Genomic DNA, 16,052 nt, shown 5'->3' on the forward strand with positions numbered 1-16,052 from the left:
CCACAATCCATCCCCGCAGCCTGGTATTAGCCCTTCCTTTCCCCACCATCCATCCCATAGCTAGGCATCAGCCCTACCCTACACCCCCCCTCCCCCCACACACACACACATCCCTGTAGCCTAGCGTCAGCCCTGTCCTACCTCCTACCCATTGCATGGTCTGGCATCTCCTCCCCCCACCCTGAAGGACACCAGCATTAAATATAAGACTTTTAGACATTTTTTATGTCCTGGGCACTTCAGAGCCCACCTCCACCCAGAAACCTGCCTACATTAAATTTAAAACTTTTTTTTTTTTTTTTTTACCCGGGCACTGCAGAGACCATCCCCACCCAAAACCCACCAAGGCAGCGTGACAAATATAGTACAACCTTTTTTTAACCTGCGCTCTATTAAAATGTATTGGTGGTGGGTCTCTGGGTGGGGGTGAACTCTTCACTGCCGGGGGGGGGGGGGGGGGGAAATATTTTAATGTGTACGGTGAAGTCTGAGTGTAATGCTGGCTGGTGGCCTTCAGGGGTTGTGTCAGTTGGTACAGAGTGCTCGACACTTATTGTGCTCTGCACTGTGTGTGCTGTTGTGGGGATGTAGGGGAGTGCTAAAGCCTTGGGGGGGGGGGGGGGAAGCTGCACTGTAGGGCACAGAAAGGAGGAACCTTGACACTGACGGCAGCATGCACGGCAAGTTTCCCCTTGCAGCACTTCGGTACTGGGGGAAGAGAAGAGCAAGACAGGCAAAAAGCAGCACAGTGAAACCAGACAGGGAGCAACTGAGGCAGATAGGCAGTGAGCGACAGACTGGAGTAGCGGCACAGCACTGGCGTCAGTGTGAAGCTACAGCACTGCACTACTGTTGTGCTACCGCTTGCCTGCCTACAACTTCTGGCTCAGGGGACCCAGCCCGCACTAAAAAAAACCAAAACAAAATTGCACAATACAATAGGCAGGTAGGAGGAGGAGGACTGGAGAGCTGCCTGGATGAGCCTGGGCCCACCCAGGCCACCTGTTGCTACACCCCTGCTACACAGATACTACATGCCAGCAGAATCCTTCATCTCAGTTACAGATGCAAACCAAAGGTTCCAGGGGAGATCTGGGAAATTATAGACCGGTGAGTCTGACGTTGGTGCCGGGGAAAATGGTAGAGGCTATTATTAAAAACAAAATTACAGAGCACATCCGAGGACAAGGATTACTGAGACTGAGTCAGCACGGCTTTTGTGTGGGGAAATCTTGCCTGACCAACTTACTTCAATTCTTTGAAGGAGTAAACAAACATGTGGACACAGGGGAGCCGGTTGATATTGTGTATCTGGATTTTCAAAAGGCGTTTGACAAGGTACCTCATGAAAGGCTACAGAGGAAATTTGAGAGTCATGGGATAGGAGGAAACGTCCTATTGTTAGGGTTACCATATTTTGTCCTCTGAAAAAGAGGACACATGTCACGCCCCCTGCCCGCCCACACCACGCCCCTGCCCCACCCACACCACGTCCCTTTCGAATCCTTATTTCGCCCCGTCACATGTTGCCAGTGGCGTACCTGGGGTATTTGACACCCGGGGCCGATCATTTTTTAACACCCCCTCCAAAATCCAGTATTATACATACTGAGAATACAAAACACAACAAATGTCATTCAGGACCTACATTGCAATTCTACCATATCTTAAGCAGTAACTTCTATGAGTCACACAAGAATGTACCTAGGAAAAGGCAGCATCCTAAACATTGCAGTGAGCAGTAGAACATCAAACATCTATTGTAAAACTAAACCAGCAAGAATAGTACAGATCATCGATCCTGTATAGTCAATGCCAACAGAAAACCATGTCTTTTTCACAGACACAGATACACCCTAATCAACTATAGAATAAGTAACCACAAACTGGTTTTAATCATAGTGAACGCCAAGACCTGATAGTGAGCATTAGCAGTATAGCAAATTTTAAATAAAATATAAACAATATAAATATTTAGACAAAAATTAAACTGAACCCCAAGAAGGCAGAGTCTGCATACAATGCAACACCACAGAAACTGTGATAGTGATGTATGTCCCCTAGTACTGTGCAAAATATAAAGATAGCAGATGTAAATTTGAAAAAACTAGCAAATACCAATCCCCACTTTACAAATTAACAAATAGAAATAAAACAAATAAGGAAAACAAGACAATACCATTTTATTGGACTAATACATTTAGTATTCAGAGGCCAAAACCTTCCTCAGGTCAATACAGTATATTGCTATTACAGTATCCTGTCCTGACTTGAGGAAGGGGGTTTTGGTCTCTGAACGTTAGTCAAAATGTATTAAAATTAGTCCAATAAAAAATTACCTTATTTCCATTTTCTATTTATAAACATGTATTAACACTGCTACAATAGTACTTAGAGCAGAAAAAATAAAAAATCTTTAATTTACCTTTACTGTCACTGGTTTCTGCTTTCCTCATCTTCTCTTCACTCTCCCCCTTCCATCCAGTGTCTGCCTTCTCTCTCTCCCTCCCTGCCCCTGCAATCCAGTGTCTGACTTTTCTCTTTCTGCCCCTCCATCCAGCATCTGCCCTCTTTCCCTTCCATCCAGTGTCTGCCCCTTCCAACCACTATCTGCCGCCTCTTTTCCTTCCATCCAGTGTCTGCTCTCTCTGTCTCTGCCCATTCCATCCACCGTATGCCCCTGTCTGTCCTCTTCCCCCCCTTCCAACCATTGTATGCCTTCTCTCTTGCTTCCATCCTGGATCTGCCCTCTTTGTCTCTGCCGTTTCTTTATCTTCCATCCAGGGTCTGCCCTTTCTCTCTCTGCCCAATCCATCCACTATCTGCCCTGTCTCTCTCTCATCCATCCATGGTCTGCCATCCTACCCTCTCCCTTCTCTCCAGGATCTGTCCTCTCTCTGTTTCTGCCCCTTCCATCTGCCCTTCCTATCCCTTCCAACCAGAATGCGCCCTTTCTCTCTCTCTCTGCCCCTTCCATCTACCATGGGTTCTTTCTCTCCCTCCCATCCATCCATCCATCCATCCATCCAGGGTCTGCTCTCCCTCTTTCTCCCTTCCATCCAGAATATGTCCTCTCTCTCCCCCCTTCTATCCACCATCTGTCGTTTCTCTCCCTTCCATCCAGTCTCTGCCCGCCTCCCTCGCGCCCCCTCTCAGACTCTGCTCCATCTTCCATCCACCGTCTGCTCCAGCACCTGCACCACGAAGACGAAGTCGTTGTCCTCAGAAGCCCTGGCTGCTCCGCTCGTCATCGACGTGAGCTGCTGCTCTGGTGCCAGCCACCACCAGGAAGTGCCGATCGGCTCCAGACATCGCTAGGTGCCAGCGGGAACCCACTGCTGTGCATAGACTGTGCACTGCCCGTCCACCACCCTCCCCGCTAGGATCAGGGATTGATTTGCCGCCCTGCCTCGTTCGAGCTTGAGGAGATGACGTGTGTCCCATAGCAACGCTTCCGACTGCAGTGCTAGTAACTGACGCGACAGCTATACACTGTTGGAGCCAGGGAGGGCGCAAGAACAGGGTTAGGAAGGTATGGTTGATACCGACCTGTTTTTCATGGTAAGGGAAGGGCGGAGTCGGCGGACCCTCTCGGCAACGACCGCGTTACAGGATCGCGGTAGGGTTACCATTCGTCCCAAAGAAACCCGGATAAATCGGGGAAATGCGGAAATCTGCCCGGACTCCCCACGGCGCCCTCAAAAAGAGGACATGTCCGGGGAAATCCGGATGAATGGTAACCCTACCTATTGTGGATTAAAAACTGGTTGAAGGATAGGGAACAGAGTGGGGTTAAATAGGCAGTATTCACAATGGAGAAGGGTAGTTAGTGGGGTTCCTCAGGGGTCTGTGCTAGGACCGCTGCTTTTTAATATATTTATAAATGATTTAGAGATGGGAGTAACTAGCGAGGTAATTAAATTTGCTGATGACACAAAGTTATTCAAAGTCGTTAACTCGCGACAGGATTGTGAAAAATTACAGAAGGACCTTACGAGACTGGGAGACTGGGCAGCTAAATGGCAGATGACGTTTAATGTGAGCAAGTGCAAGGTGATGCATGTGGGAAAAAAGAACCCGAATTATAGCTACGTCATGCAAGGTTCCACGTTAGGAGTTACGGACAAAGAAAGGGATCTGGGTGTCGTCGATAATACACTGAAACCTTCTGCTCAGTGTGCTGCTGCGGCTCGGAAAGCGAATAGAATGTTGGGTATTATTAGGAAAGGAATGGAAAACAGGTGTGATGATGTTATAATGCCGTTATATCGCTCCATGGTGCGACTGCACCTTGAGTATTGTGTTCAATTCTGGTCGCCGCATCTCAAGAAAGATATAGTGGAATTGGAGAAGGTGCAGCGAAGGGCGACTAAAATAACAGGGATGGGACGACTTCCCTATGAAGAAAGACTAAGGAGGCTAGGGCTTTTCAGCTTGGAGAAGAGACGGCTGAGGGGAAACATGATAGAGGTATATAAAATAATGAGTGGAGTGTAACAGGTGGATGTGAAGCGTCTGTTCACGCTTTCCAAAAATACTAGGACTAGGGGGCATGCGATGAAACTACAGTGTAGTAGATTAAAACAAATCGGAGAAATGTTTCTTCACCCACCGCGTAATTAAACTCTGGAATTCGTTGCCGGAGAACGTGGTGAAGGCGGTTAGCTTGGCAGAGTTTAAAAAGGGGTTAGACGGTTTTCTAAAGGACAAGTCCATAAACCGCTACTAAATGGACTTGGGAAAAATCCACAATTCCGGGAATAACATGTATAGAATGTTTGTACGTATGAGAAGCTTGCCAGGTGCCCTTGGCCTGGATTGGCCGCTGTCGTGGACAGCTGGGCTCGATGGACCCTTGGTCTTTTCCCGGTGTGGCATTATTTATGTAATTATGAGACTCAACTGATACAAAATAGGGAACTGCAAAAAAAAACATGCAGACAAAAACTGAAATGGAGACATAAACTGAAAGCCGAGATACCAGACTGCATGTCATGCAACACCAGAGAAATAGAAAAAATGCATGTCCTTCTTGTACAGTGCAAAATAAAGCCTACAGATGTAACATTTCTACAACTACGCAAGTACAACTTACAGAGTTTAAATCTAATCAGGACAATTTCAAGGCCAGGTTGAAGCGCAGGACACTAAGATGGAAATTCTGGAAAACGAGGTACAAACTTTGAAAACTTTTTCTTCTTTGGTTTCCAAGGAAGAATATTCAGTTCAGGAAAATAGAACATTTAGAGAATCAGTTACGAAGGAATAATTTGAGGATATTAAACTTTCCTAAATCTCCCTTAGTTGCACCCTTGGAGATGTTTAGAAAATATATGAAAGAGAGTTTACATATTCCAGCGGATAATTTACCTCCAATTACAAAGATTCAATATATATCTGGTATTCGTCCTGCTGTGGGGGAAACCCCACAAATGAATCTAACAGAATTTCTTCTGGATTCACTTGAATTAATTACTACCATGTTGGTGACTTTGCATTTGAACTTGACCGTAATAATGTATTCAAGTTATACTTTCGTAATATTAATGAAGAATTCTTAGGAGCTAAAATTCAGATTTTTCCTACCTATCCAGAGTTACCCAGAAAAGGAGGAAGGCGTTCCTAGCTTTGAAACCTCGGTTACTTAGTATTGAGGGCTCCTTCCTACTTAAGTATCCCTGTAGATGTCGTAATAATTGATTACCAGACTTATATTTTCTTTGAACCTGAGAAGCTTCAGCAATTTATTATGAGTAAAGAATAGTGAAGCATGTATTGAATGGAAGCTAATGACCGGCTGCATACATGGAGAATCCTTCCACCTTGGTTTTGTTTTCTTTTTTCTTCTTGTTAATAATATTTCCTTGATCTTGGATCTGAAATTGTTGTGGTCTAATAATTGAATATTTTCTTTTCTTCCTTGTTTTAATGTCAATATAAAACACATAAAGCTCACACGTACTATTCAGTAATACATCAATACATTCACTTATGAATTCACAACCCCCCAATCTCACCACACTCATACCTTTACCCACAGAAAAATGTATACCATATGCTTCATATAGTGCCACTTAATTTCCCATTCTCTCCTTCCAATGTCTCATTTCTCTCATTTTTCCTTTCAATTAATTTATTCCTTAACGATTTTGACTTTATCTCGCTTACCCTTCACATTGTAATCCATAACCTGAATTGTAACAAACTGTATTTCCATCACTCATAATGTATTGTAAGCCACACTGAGCCCGCAAAAAGGTGGGAAAATGTGGGATACAAATGCAATAAATAAATATTATATATTATTTTCTGTATTTTTGATTTATGTATATGCATAATGTAAAAGGAAAATCATAAATAATTAAAAAAAAAAGCCTACAGATGTAAACTCTCAACACCAACATAATTCAGTCACTAAACTGACAATAAAATCATTTTTCCCATCTTTGTTTGGTGATTATTATTATAATCATCTTGTACCTAATTTCTGGTTCTGCTTTCCTCTGTCCCCTTAACTCTGTTTCCAGAGCTTCCTTTCTATTTCATTTGTTATTTCTATACTTGTCTGCTTTCTTCTTCTTCTTCACTTCCTGCCTTATGTCTGTTTTGCACTGATCTTTCACATTCAGCTTTTTTCAATTTTCCTGCCTCTAGCGCTCTGCATTAGTTTTGCCATCTGTGTGCACCAGTCATGAGCTGTAGCTTTTTTTATTTGTATTTTTTTTGGGGGGGAGGGGGGGGTGTCGGAGGTGGAGAATGGGCATGGATGTGCTGTCACTGACATTACTATCGTGCTAAGGAAAAGGGGATGGGATTTGATATACCTCCCTTCAGGGTACAGCCAAAGCGGTTTATATATTACATATGGGTGCTTGTTTTGTACCTGAAGCAGTGGAAGGTTAAATGACTTGCCCAGAGTCACAAAGAGCTGCAGTGGGAATCGAACACGGTTCCCTGGTTCTTTGGCTGCTGCACTAACGATTAGGCTATTCCTCCACTAATTAGTTCATTCATAATGCAGGAGTTCTTAGTGGGAGATGGTAGGGCTGGTGGTTGGGAGGCGGGGATAGTGCTGGGCAGACTTATACGGTCTGTGATCTGAAGAGGACAGGTACAAATCAAGGTAGGGTATACATAAAAAGTAGCACATATGAGTTGATCTTGTTGGGCAGACTAGATGGACCGTGCAGGTCTTTTTCTGCCGTCATCTACTATGTTACTATGTATCTAGCTTTCCCTCTTCCCTTCCCTTTATATGCAGCCTCCCCTCCTCCCTTCCCTTTATGTGCAGCCTGTTCTCCCTTCTTCTCTTCTCTGCCTTCCTATCCAAGTTCAGCATTCCCCCCCTCACTTCCATCCATTTACATTACCCCACTTAGCCTTCACTGCCCTCCTATCCAAGTCCAGCAATTCCCCTCAATTTTCCCATCATGTAGCACCTCTCACTCCTTGCCCCCGATAGTAGTATCTCTCTCCCTCGGACAGCAACTATCCCCTAGTCATAGGAGCCAACTTTTCAAAATGATTGGGGGTGCTGAATTTTTCTTTTTTTCTTTTTTTTACAGGCAGTGCATTCCCCTGCCCCCTCCCTCCCGTCCCTCTCTCCAAGTTCCAGCCCCCCTCTCACTCTCCCAGTTCCAGTCCATGCCCCCTCTCCCCCCCCTGCGAGTTCCAGGCCCCCCTCCCTGCCTCTGAGTTCCAGGGTGGCCCCCCCCATCTCCCTCCCTCCTTCCGAATTTAAAAGTCACTCATCTTACCTCCTGGTTGGAGGAGTTACATCTGCAGCAGCAGCCCAGGAAAAAGTGTGCAGGCAGGAGACTCAGAGCTGTTCCGTCTGCTCTCTCTCAGCTCTGGTCCCGCCCTTGCGTAATCAGGAAATGAGGGCGGGACCAGAGCTCAGAGAGACCAAACGGAACAGCTCTAAGTCTCCTGCGTGCACGCTTTTTCCTGGGCTGCTGCTACAGATGTAACTCCGACGATGAGGAAGTAAGATGAGTGACTTTTAAATTTCGGAGGGAGGGGGGACGCCCTGCCAGGGAACTTCCGGTGGGTGACTATTGGGGGTGCTCTAGCACCCATAGCACCCAAGGAGTCGGTGCCTATGCCCCTAGTCGCTGCTGCCCGTGCCGGCTCCAGGAATCACAATGGCGGCTGTGACTTCTCGCGAGTTCTCAGCCATCATTTAGAACTGCAGAGTCCTCTCCACAAATTGGGGAAATCCCTGAGTCCCCAGACCTATTTGAACCATTCAGGTAGGTCTGGGAACTTGGGACTTTTGTGTGCGGTTTCACTTGGGGTGCAAAGATTTGGGGGGGGGGGTCATTTGCACCCCTGTAGCGATGCCTATGCTTTCCAGAGCTTGCAGTTCCATGTTCTGGTGCAGGGGGGCCCTGTGTAGATGAGACAGGGGGAGCTGTCAGCAATCCCTCCGAGGTGGTAAGGTGGCAGCACCCTTTGAACTTGCAAAACCTGTTCCCGTTGTTGCAGAAGCAGTACAGGACAATGCAGCCTGATCAGGGTTTCTCTGGGGGAGAGGACAGTCTGCCAGCACAGGTAGTTGGAGAGGAGAGAGCTGCATGGGAGGGAGAGAGGTGAATACAAGGATGTCAGCCATGTTGAATATTTTCATCATTCCGGCTATTTTTCAAAGAAGTGAGCTAAAAATTCCTCAACAGTGATATGAAAGATTCCTATCAAATTATAGGAAGGATTTGGTTGCAGTTACGGTTACTAAAGGTGATACAACCAAGGGGGAAGTTACATTTATATATGGGTGATATGAATGTTGGATAATTTTGTTCCTTAAATGAAGTAATAACTTTTGTTTACTCAGGTTCAACTTTTAACTAATACAACTTTTTTTTTTTTTTTTTTAAGATCAGAAACAATTCATTGCGACATATAAAGGGGTAAGGGGGAAAGCAAAACATTTTTGGTCAGGTTCCTTATTAAAGTAGCAGGCTGAACTGATTATGACAGGATAAGGGAGGGGTTACAGTCTTGGCTGTATAAATAAATCCTCCTTAATGCTGGTTTCAGATTATGGTAATCAGTGCTTTGTTAATCAGTATTTGACGTGCTGCTTTTGTTTTGTTTTTTTTTTAAACAGATTGGACTAAGTAAACTAAAATGCCTGGTTCTAGATGAAGCTGATCGTATGCTAGACATGGGGTTCAATCCACAGATGTTAAAGTTAATTGAATTTCCTGACATGCCATCAAAAGAAAAGCGACAGACTCTAATGTTCAGCGCCACTTACCCAATTGAAGTCCAGAAGTATGTTATATGAAATATTATGGGTTTTAAAACTTCATTTAACAGGATTGAATCAGGTGTGCAATTGGGTTGACGTTTGGTGGTGAAATTAAACAGCATTACCAAACTTACAACTAATTGTAAAGTACTAAGCATTCATTTCCTTTATTGTCAGGGCTAGTCCAAGGGTATTGGAAGCCATAGGTGAAACTTCTGCAAGGCCCTGTCCCCAGATGTAGCTCAAGGCCCCTCTCCCAAAAATGATTTGGCATTTTTCCTTCCAGTTGGCCAGCTTATTTCCCCTTACCTCTCCCCACTTCACATCTTAATATATCCCCCCCTCCCCCAGTTGCTGATGATGATGATGACCCAATGCCGCTTTCAGTGGTGGTCCCAAGCATAAGAATAGAGCACTGCATTGACCCTGTAAATACAGACCTGTGTTTTAAGCCATTCAGTGTCTTGTGCCCCCCCAATAGGAAGTGTCCAGTGGGGTGGGAGAGCAAGGCAGTGCTTCTGAATGGGCCTGTGCAGTACCCTTTTATCTGGGTATTATCAGCGTATTAAAAAAGGAGGACGGATGACCAAACAGCCGGCGTGGTTAAAAAGTGAGGTGAAGGAAGCTATTAGAGCTAAAAGAAATTCCTCCACGACCCTCCAGACCGGTCAAGACGCGTGGGTTATGTCCTCCTACCAGCAGAGGGAGACTGAGAAACACTGAGCTTTTGAATGCTGTATATATAACCTGTGCAGTACATCCACTAGCCAGTATTTTCTCAGTCTCAGCAGAGGTAGAAGGACAGCCTGTGCAGTCTTCAATAGTCTGGTGAGGTAGTTTGGATACTAGGTCATGGGGACTGGTGGGTTTCCTGACCATTTTCTGTTGCTTGGCATACCCTGTACGTGTGTTTATTAAAAAAAAAAAAAAAAAGCAGAATAATAAGTGCTTCGGGGCCCTGGGTCCGGTGGGGCCCAGTGTTTTCCCCCTGGGGTGTCACACCTATTTTGGGTCCCTCCCCCTGTGCTGCTCTCTGTATGAGAACTTGGCAGCTTTGTGCCTCGGCTGCTTTCCTGGTACTGTAGCCTTGAGTGCCTCACAATTCTCAGCTGCCACTTTGATATTACTGTCTCTTTAAGGGCAACAGTGAATTTTCTCCTGCTCGGAACGAACGGAGGTTCAGTTCATTGGTAGAGCGTGAGAGCAGCGCGAGTGTGTTGAGTGAGTGAAAGTTTTTTGGATCCGGCTCACGCGACATTGTTTTTTGGTTTGCCCTCGTGTTTGGATGGCGGGTAAACTGCTCCGGTGTCGCGCGCGCCGCGGTGTGGAATCCCCGGGAGCTCAGTGCCGTCTTTGCGGCGAACCGAAGCAGGTGCAGGTGGCAGCGGCTCCCCCCGAGTTAACTGCGGAGGTCCCGGCAGTTTCGGGAGTTGCTGGGGGCAGTGGGGACGCCGCTCGGGACACGCGTCGGCGGTTCCGGTTTTGGCGGGAACGGCCGCCATTTTGTCAGCAGCGCGCACTGCGGACTCAGCGGTTTTTGGGCCCGCTTCCCCCCATTTTGGTCGCAAAAGGCCCGTCTGAGGCTCCTGCAGGGTTGGTTTCCCCCCTGAGTTCGTGTGGACCCTCTATCAGGCATGGAGGACGGGACCCCCCCAATTGGAGGAGGGGGCTAGTACCTCGTTGGCTAAAAGACCACGGGTGGATTGGTCAGAGGACGGGGAGTTTTTTTCTCCGGGTGGTTCTGACGGAGCGCTTAGTGAATTGGGGGACCCAGAGGGGTTTGAAGGTTCGCAGGATGCGGAGTGCCTAATTCCTGGTGAGGATCCCTCGGTGGTTCGTATTTTTCACAGGGATGAGCTGTCTGAGCTTATAGATCAGGTGTCGGCCACCCTTAAGTTTGATCAGCCAGAGGTAGCCATGGGGGAGGCTAGACAGGTGGATCCCTTAGTTAAAGTTATCCAGAGGAAAGCCCGGTCGTTCCCCATGAACAAGGACCTCCGGGATATGGTTTTTCAGGAGTGGAATGTTCCGGATGCGCCATGTAAAGTAGCGAAAGCCATGGCGAGGCTTTATCCTCTTCCGCAGGAAGATAGGGATTCATTTAAGGCTCCCACTGTGGATGCCGTGGTGACAGCTGTTACTAAAGCCACGGCGATCCCGGTAAACGGAGGTACCGCTCTCCGTGACCCCCAGGATAGGAGGCTGGAATCATTTCTCAAGCGTAGTTTTGATCTGTCAGCTCTCGCCTTGCAGGCCTCGGTGTGTGGGGGCCTGGTAGCTCGGGCGTGTTTTCGCTGGGCCGAGAAGCTTCTGGATGATTCGGTGGATGTTGGTTCCTCGGGGGTCCAGGAGTTAGCCAAGCTGGAGATGGGATCGTCCTTTTTGTCGGATGCTCTTTATGATTTATTGTGGGCTTCGGCGAAGAATATGGCTATGGTAGTGGGAGCGCGTAGGGCCCTTTGGTTACGCGGTTGGGTCGCGGACGCGGCCTCTAAGGCTAAGCTGTGTTCTCTTCCCTTCAAGGGGTCCATGCTTTTTGGTGAGGAATTGGATAAGTTGGTGAAAGGTCTCAGTGATGCCAAGGCCCCTAGGCTTCCAGATTTTCGTTCCAAGGCGGCTTCCAGGGGTACTTCCTCCCGAGGTCGGTTTAAGGAGGCTCGTCGGTATAGGCCAGGGAGGTCTAGTGGGGCTCCTAGGGGTCGTTTCTTCCAGCGCACCCAGTCCTTTCGTGGGAGTCGTCGCGGAGGGCGTGACTTTTCCACGGGAGGTCAGGTCCTGGGGCGTAATGCACAATGAAGGTGTGCGGGCCCAGGCTCTGGTTCGGGTCAGGACTCTGTTGAGTCTTTTTTACCAGAACTGGGCCCAAATCACTTCAGATCAGTGGGTTCTCGAGGTGGTGCGAGACGGCTATGCCCTGGAGTTCGACAGTTCACCTCCCGAAAGGTTCTTGGAGTCCCCTTGTCATTCGAGGCTCAAGCGGGCAGCTGTGCAGGACACGTTGGCTCGTCTGATCAGGCTGGGAGAGGTGGTACCGGTTCCCCTCGCTCAGCGCGGCTCGGGCTGCTATTCGATCTATTTTGTGGTCCCAAAGAAGGATGCCTTTCGGCCTATCTTAGATCTAAAGAGGGTCAATGCAGCTCTCAAGGTTCCCTCGTTTCGCATGGAAACGTTGCGGTCGGTCATTGTCGCGGTTCAGGACGGAGAGTTTCTAACATCTTTGGATTTGACGGAAGCTTATCTCCACATTCCTATTCGTGCTGCTCATCAGCGATTTCTTCGCTTTTCGGTGTTAGGGAAGCACTTTCAGTTCTGTGCTCTACCTTTCGGACTAGCAACGGCTCCCCGAACGTTTTCCAAAGTTATGGTAGTAGTGGCAGCAGCCTTGCGGAGGCAGGGTGTTCTGGTGCACCCGTACCTGGACGATTGGCTGATTCGGGCCAAGTCCAGGTCGGAGAGCGAGATGGCTACTGCTCGAGTGGTTCAGTTTCTTCAGTCTCTAGGCTGGGTAGTGAACTTCGGCAAGAGTCATCTGGTACCATCGCAGTCGCTGGAATATCTGGGGGTGCTTTTCGATACCAAGAAGAGTCGAGTATTCTTGCCGGGTCCCCGGATTCGCAAGTTGCAGGGTCAGATTCGTCGGTTTCTGGCGGACTCAGCACCGACGGCCCGGGAGTATCTGCAAGTCCTGGGGTTGATGGCGGCCACCATAGAGGTAGTTCCGTGGGCCCGGGCACACATGCAGCAGTTGCAGTCAGCTCTTCTCAGTCGTTGGTCATCACTGAGTCAGGAGTTGGACAGTCGTCTTCAGCTGGCGGTAATCCCACGGCTCAGTCTCCGGTGGTGGCTAGACACAGACAATCTGGAAAAGGGAATGCCGTTGGAGGCCCCGCAGTGGGTGGTCCTCGTCACAGATGCCAGTCTACAAGGCTGGGGAGCTCATTGTCTCGGGCAAGTGGCTCAAGGTCGGTGGACTCAGTTAGAGGCTCAGTGGTCCATCAATCGTTTGGAAACTCGGGCCATTCGGCTCGCGCTTCAGGCTTTTCAGAGTCTCCTGTGCCGGAAAGCAGTCAGGGTGTTCTGCGACAACGCCACCGCCGTAGCTTATGTCAACCGTCAGGGGGGCACAAAGAGTCAGGCGGTCGCGGAGGAGGCGGCGCTGTTGTGTCAATGGGCAGAGAGTCACCTGCTAGCGCTCTCCGCGGCACATGTGGCCGGAGTGGACAATGTGGATGCAGATTACCTGAGCAGGCATACTCTAGACCCCGGAGAGTGGTCTCTGCATCGGTTGGTGTTCGAGCGCATTGTGTCGGTCTGGGGTCTTCCCGAGGTGGACCTGATGGCAACGGCCCACAATGCTCAAGTGCCGAGGTTTTTCAGTCGTTGGAGGGACCCTCGAGCGGAAGGGATCGACGCTCTGCTGGTGCCCTGGCCTCAGGAGTTGCTGTATGTTTTTCCTCCATGGCCGTTAGTCGGACGCGTAGTTCAACGCATAGCTCGGCACCCAGGACGGGTGATTTTGATAGCCCCGAATTGGCCGCGTCGGCCGTGGTTCGGAGATCTGGTACGGCTGGCGGTAGCAGACCCTCTTCCATTGTCAGATTCAGTGGTGTTGTGTCAGGGCCCAATAGTGATGCCAGATCCGGCTCGGTTCTCGCTTACGGCCTGGCTCTTGAGAGGCACAGGTTAAAGAAGAAGGGTTTTTCAGCCAGAGTTATCGCCACCATGTTGAGCTCTCTTAGGCAATCCACTTCGTTGGCTTACGTCCGGGTTTGGAGAGTTTTTGAGCATTGGTGCGCAGGTAGACAGGTTTTCCTTTTCGTTGCGTCTGTGACTGATGTATTGGAGTTCCTACAGGATGGTATGGACAGGGGTCTGGCCTTGTCCTCTTTAAAAGTACAAGTGGCAGCTTTGTCCTGTTTTCGGGGGAAGGTTCAGGGGAAGTCTTTAGCTTCTAGTCCTGATGTGGTTCGTTTTTTTGAAGGGCGTGAAGTTGCTGCGACCGCCTCGGCGGCGGATGGTGCCTCCGTGGGATTTGAATCTCGTTCTGGATGCTTTGGTTAGGCCGCCGTTTGAGCCCTTGGTTGCTGTTTCGGACAAGGACCTTTCATTAAAGACGGTTTTCTTGGTGGCCATTACTTCAGCTCGGAGGGTGTCGGAGCTTCATGCTTTGTCTTGTAGAGAACCCTTTTGATTTTTTCCAAGGAAAAGGTTTCATTGCGGCCAGTACCGTCCTTTTTGCCCAAGGTGGTCTCAGAGTTTCATGTTAATCAAGTCATTTCCTTGCCAGTTTTGGGTAATTTTGTGGGGGATACGGAGCAGCGTCGTCTGGCAAAGCTAGATGTGCGGAGAGTCTTGCGCTGTTATATTTCCAGAACTCGGGAGTATAGAGTTTCTGATCGCTTGTTCGTTCTGCATGGTGGTGCAAAGAAGGGCGCGGCAGCTTCCAAGGCAACGATAGCAAGGTGGTTAAAGGAGGCGATTGTTTCGGCTTATTTGCTAAAGGGTCGTTTGGCTCCTAAGGAGTTTTCGGCCCATTCTACCAGGGGAATGGCGGCCTCTTGGGCGGAATGTAGCATGATTCCTCCGTTGGATATTTGTCGAGCGGCGGTTTGGTCTTCTTTGCATTCCTTTGTTAAGCATTATAGGATTGATGTGCATGCCAAGGAAGAGGCAGGATTTGGGGCTGCAGTGTTGGTCTGGCTTTCGTGGATCCCGCCCGTAGGATATTTACTGCTTTGGTACGTCCCACGCGTCTTGACCGGTCTGGAGGGTCGTGGAGGAAGGTGAAATTAGATCTTACCTGCTAATTTTCTTTCCTCTAGACCCTCCAGACCGGTCAAGGCCCGCCCTGTCTGTCTGTCTGTCTGTATTTTAGGCCAGGAGGTATGGTTGGTCTGTTGTTATTTCTTGGCAGCTGTTGATTGTTGTGTCTATGGATTCAGACTCTGGTTTACCAGTTTTTGTTGGTTGGAGTCTGGACAGGTGTGACAGTGTTTGGTAGTCCACCTTTGGAAGCACACACGAAAAAGGGACACAGTAAGAGAAATAAAGAAAGTGTCCAGTTGGCAGTGACCACGTACAGGGTTGCTCTTTATAGTTAGTGTTATGGTTTCTCTGCTTTGTTAGTGTTATACTGGCTAGTGGATGTACTGCACAGGTTATATATATATAGCATTCAAAAGCTCAGTGTTTCTCAGTCTCCCTCTGCTGGTAGGAGGACATAACCCACGCGTCTTGACCAGTCTGGAGGGTCTAGAGGAAAGAAAATTAGCAGGTAAGATCTAATTTCACCATCCTTCAGAAAATGGAAGAAGGAACTGACTGAAAATAATAAGAAATGGCATAAGGAATGTCAAGTCAAATGCAAAGTGCTGATAAGGAAAGCTAAGAGGGACTTCGAAAAAAAGATTGCGTTGGAGGCAAAAACACAGTAAAAACATTTTTTGGGTATATTATTTATTTGTTGCATTTGTATCCCACATTTTCCCACCTGTTTGCAGGCTCAATGTGGCTTACAATTTTTCCATCATGACATATGTCATTTTAGAATACATATACAATTGGTAATATATATAGAACATTGAACAGTCGGGTAAAAAAGGGAAAATATACAAATGGTATCACAATGGTATTAAAAGCAGGAAGCCGGCAAAAGAATCGGTTGGACCGCTAGATGACCAAGGAGTAAAAGGGGCGATCAGGGAAGACAAAGCCGTAGCGGAGAGATTAAATGAATTCTTTGCTTCGGTCTTCACCGAGGAAGATTTGGGTGGTATACCGGTGCCGGAAATGGTATTCG

General features: G+C 48.0%; 1 protein-coding gene across 4 annotated transcripts in view; it reads left to right on the top strand.

Moving 5' to 3' along the window:
* DDX4 (DEAD-box helicase 4) overlaps positions 1–16,052 on the top strand; it is a 369,112-nt gene that overhangs the window by 264,373 nt on the left and 88,687 nt on the right. For all 4 annotated transcript variants that reach the window (XM_030193136.1, XM_030193139.1, XM_030193137.1 and 1 more), the window contains one exon: positions 9,110–9,276. In XM_030193136.1, coding sequence (XP_030048996.1) covers positions 9,110–9,276 — 167 coding nt within the window. The remainder of the gene's footprint in view (positions 1–9,109; positions 9,277–16,052) is intronic.

Source organism: Microcaecilia unicolor, chromosome 2, assembly GCF_901765095.1.
Source record: "Microcaecilia unicolor chromosome 2, aMicUni1.1, whole genome shotgun sequence".
Classification (NCBI taxonomy): domain Eukaryota; kingdom Metazoa; phylum Chordata; class Amphibia; order Gymnophiona; family Siphonopidae; genus Microcaecilia; species Microcaecilia unicolor.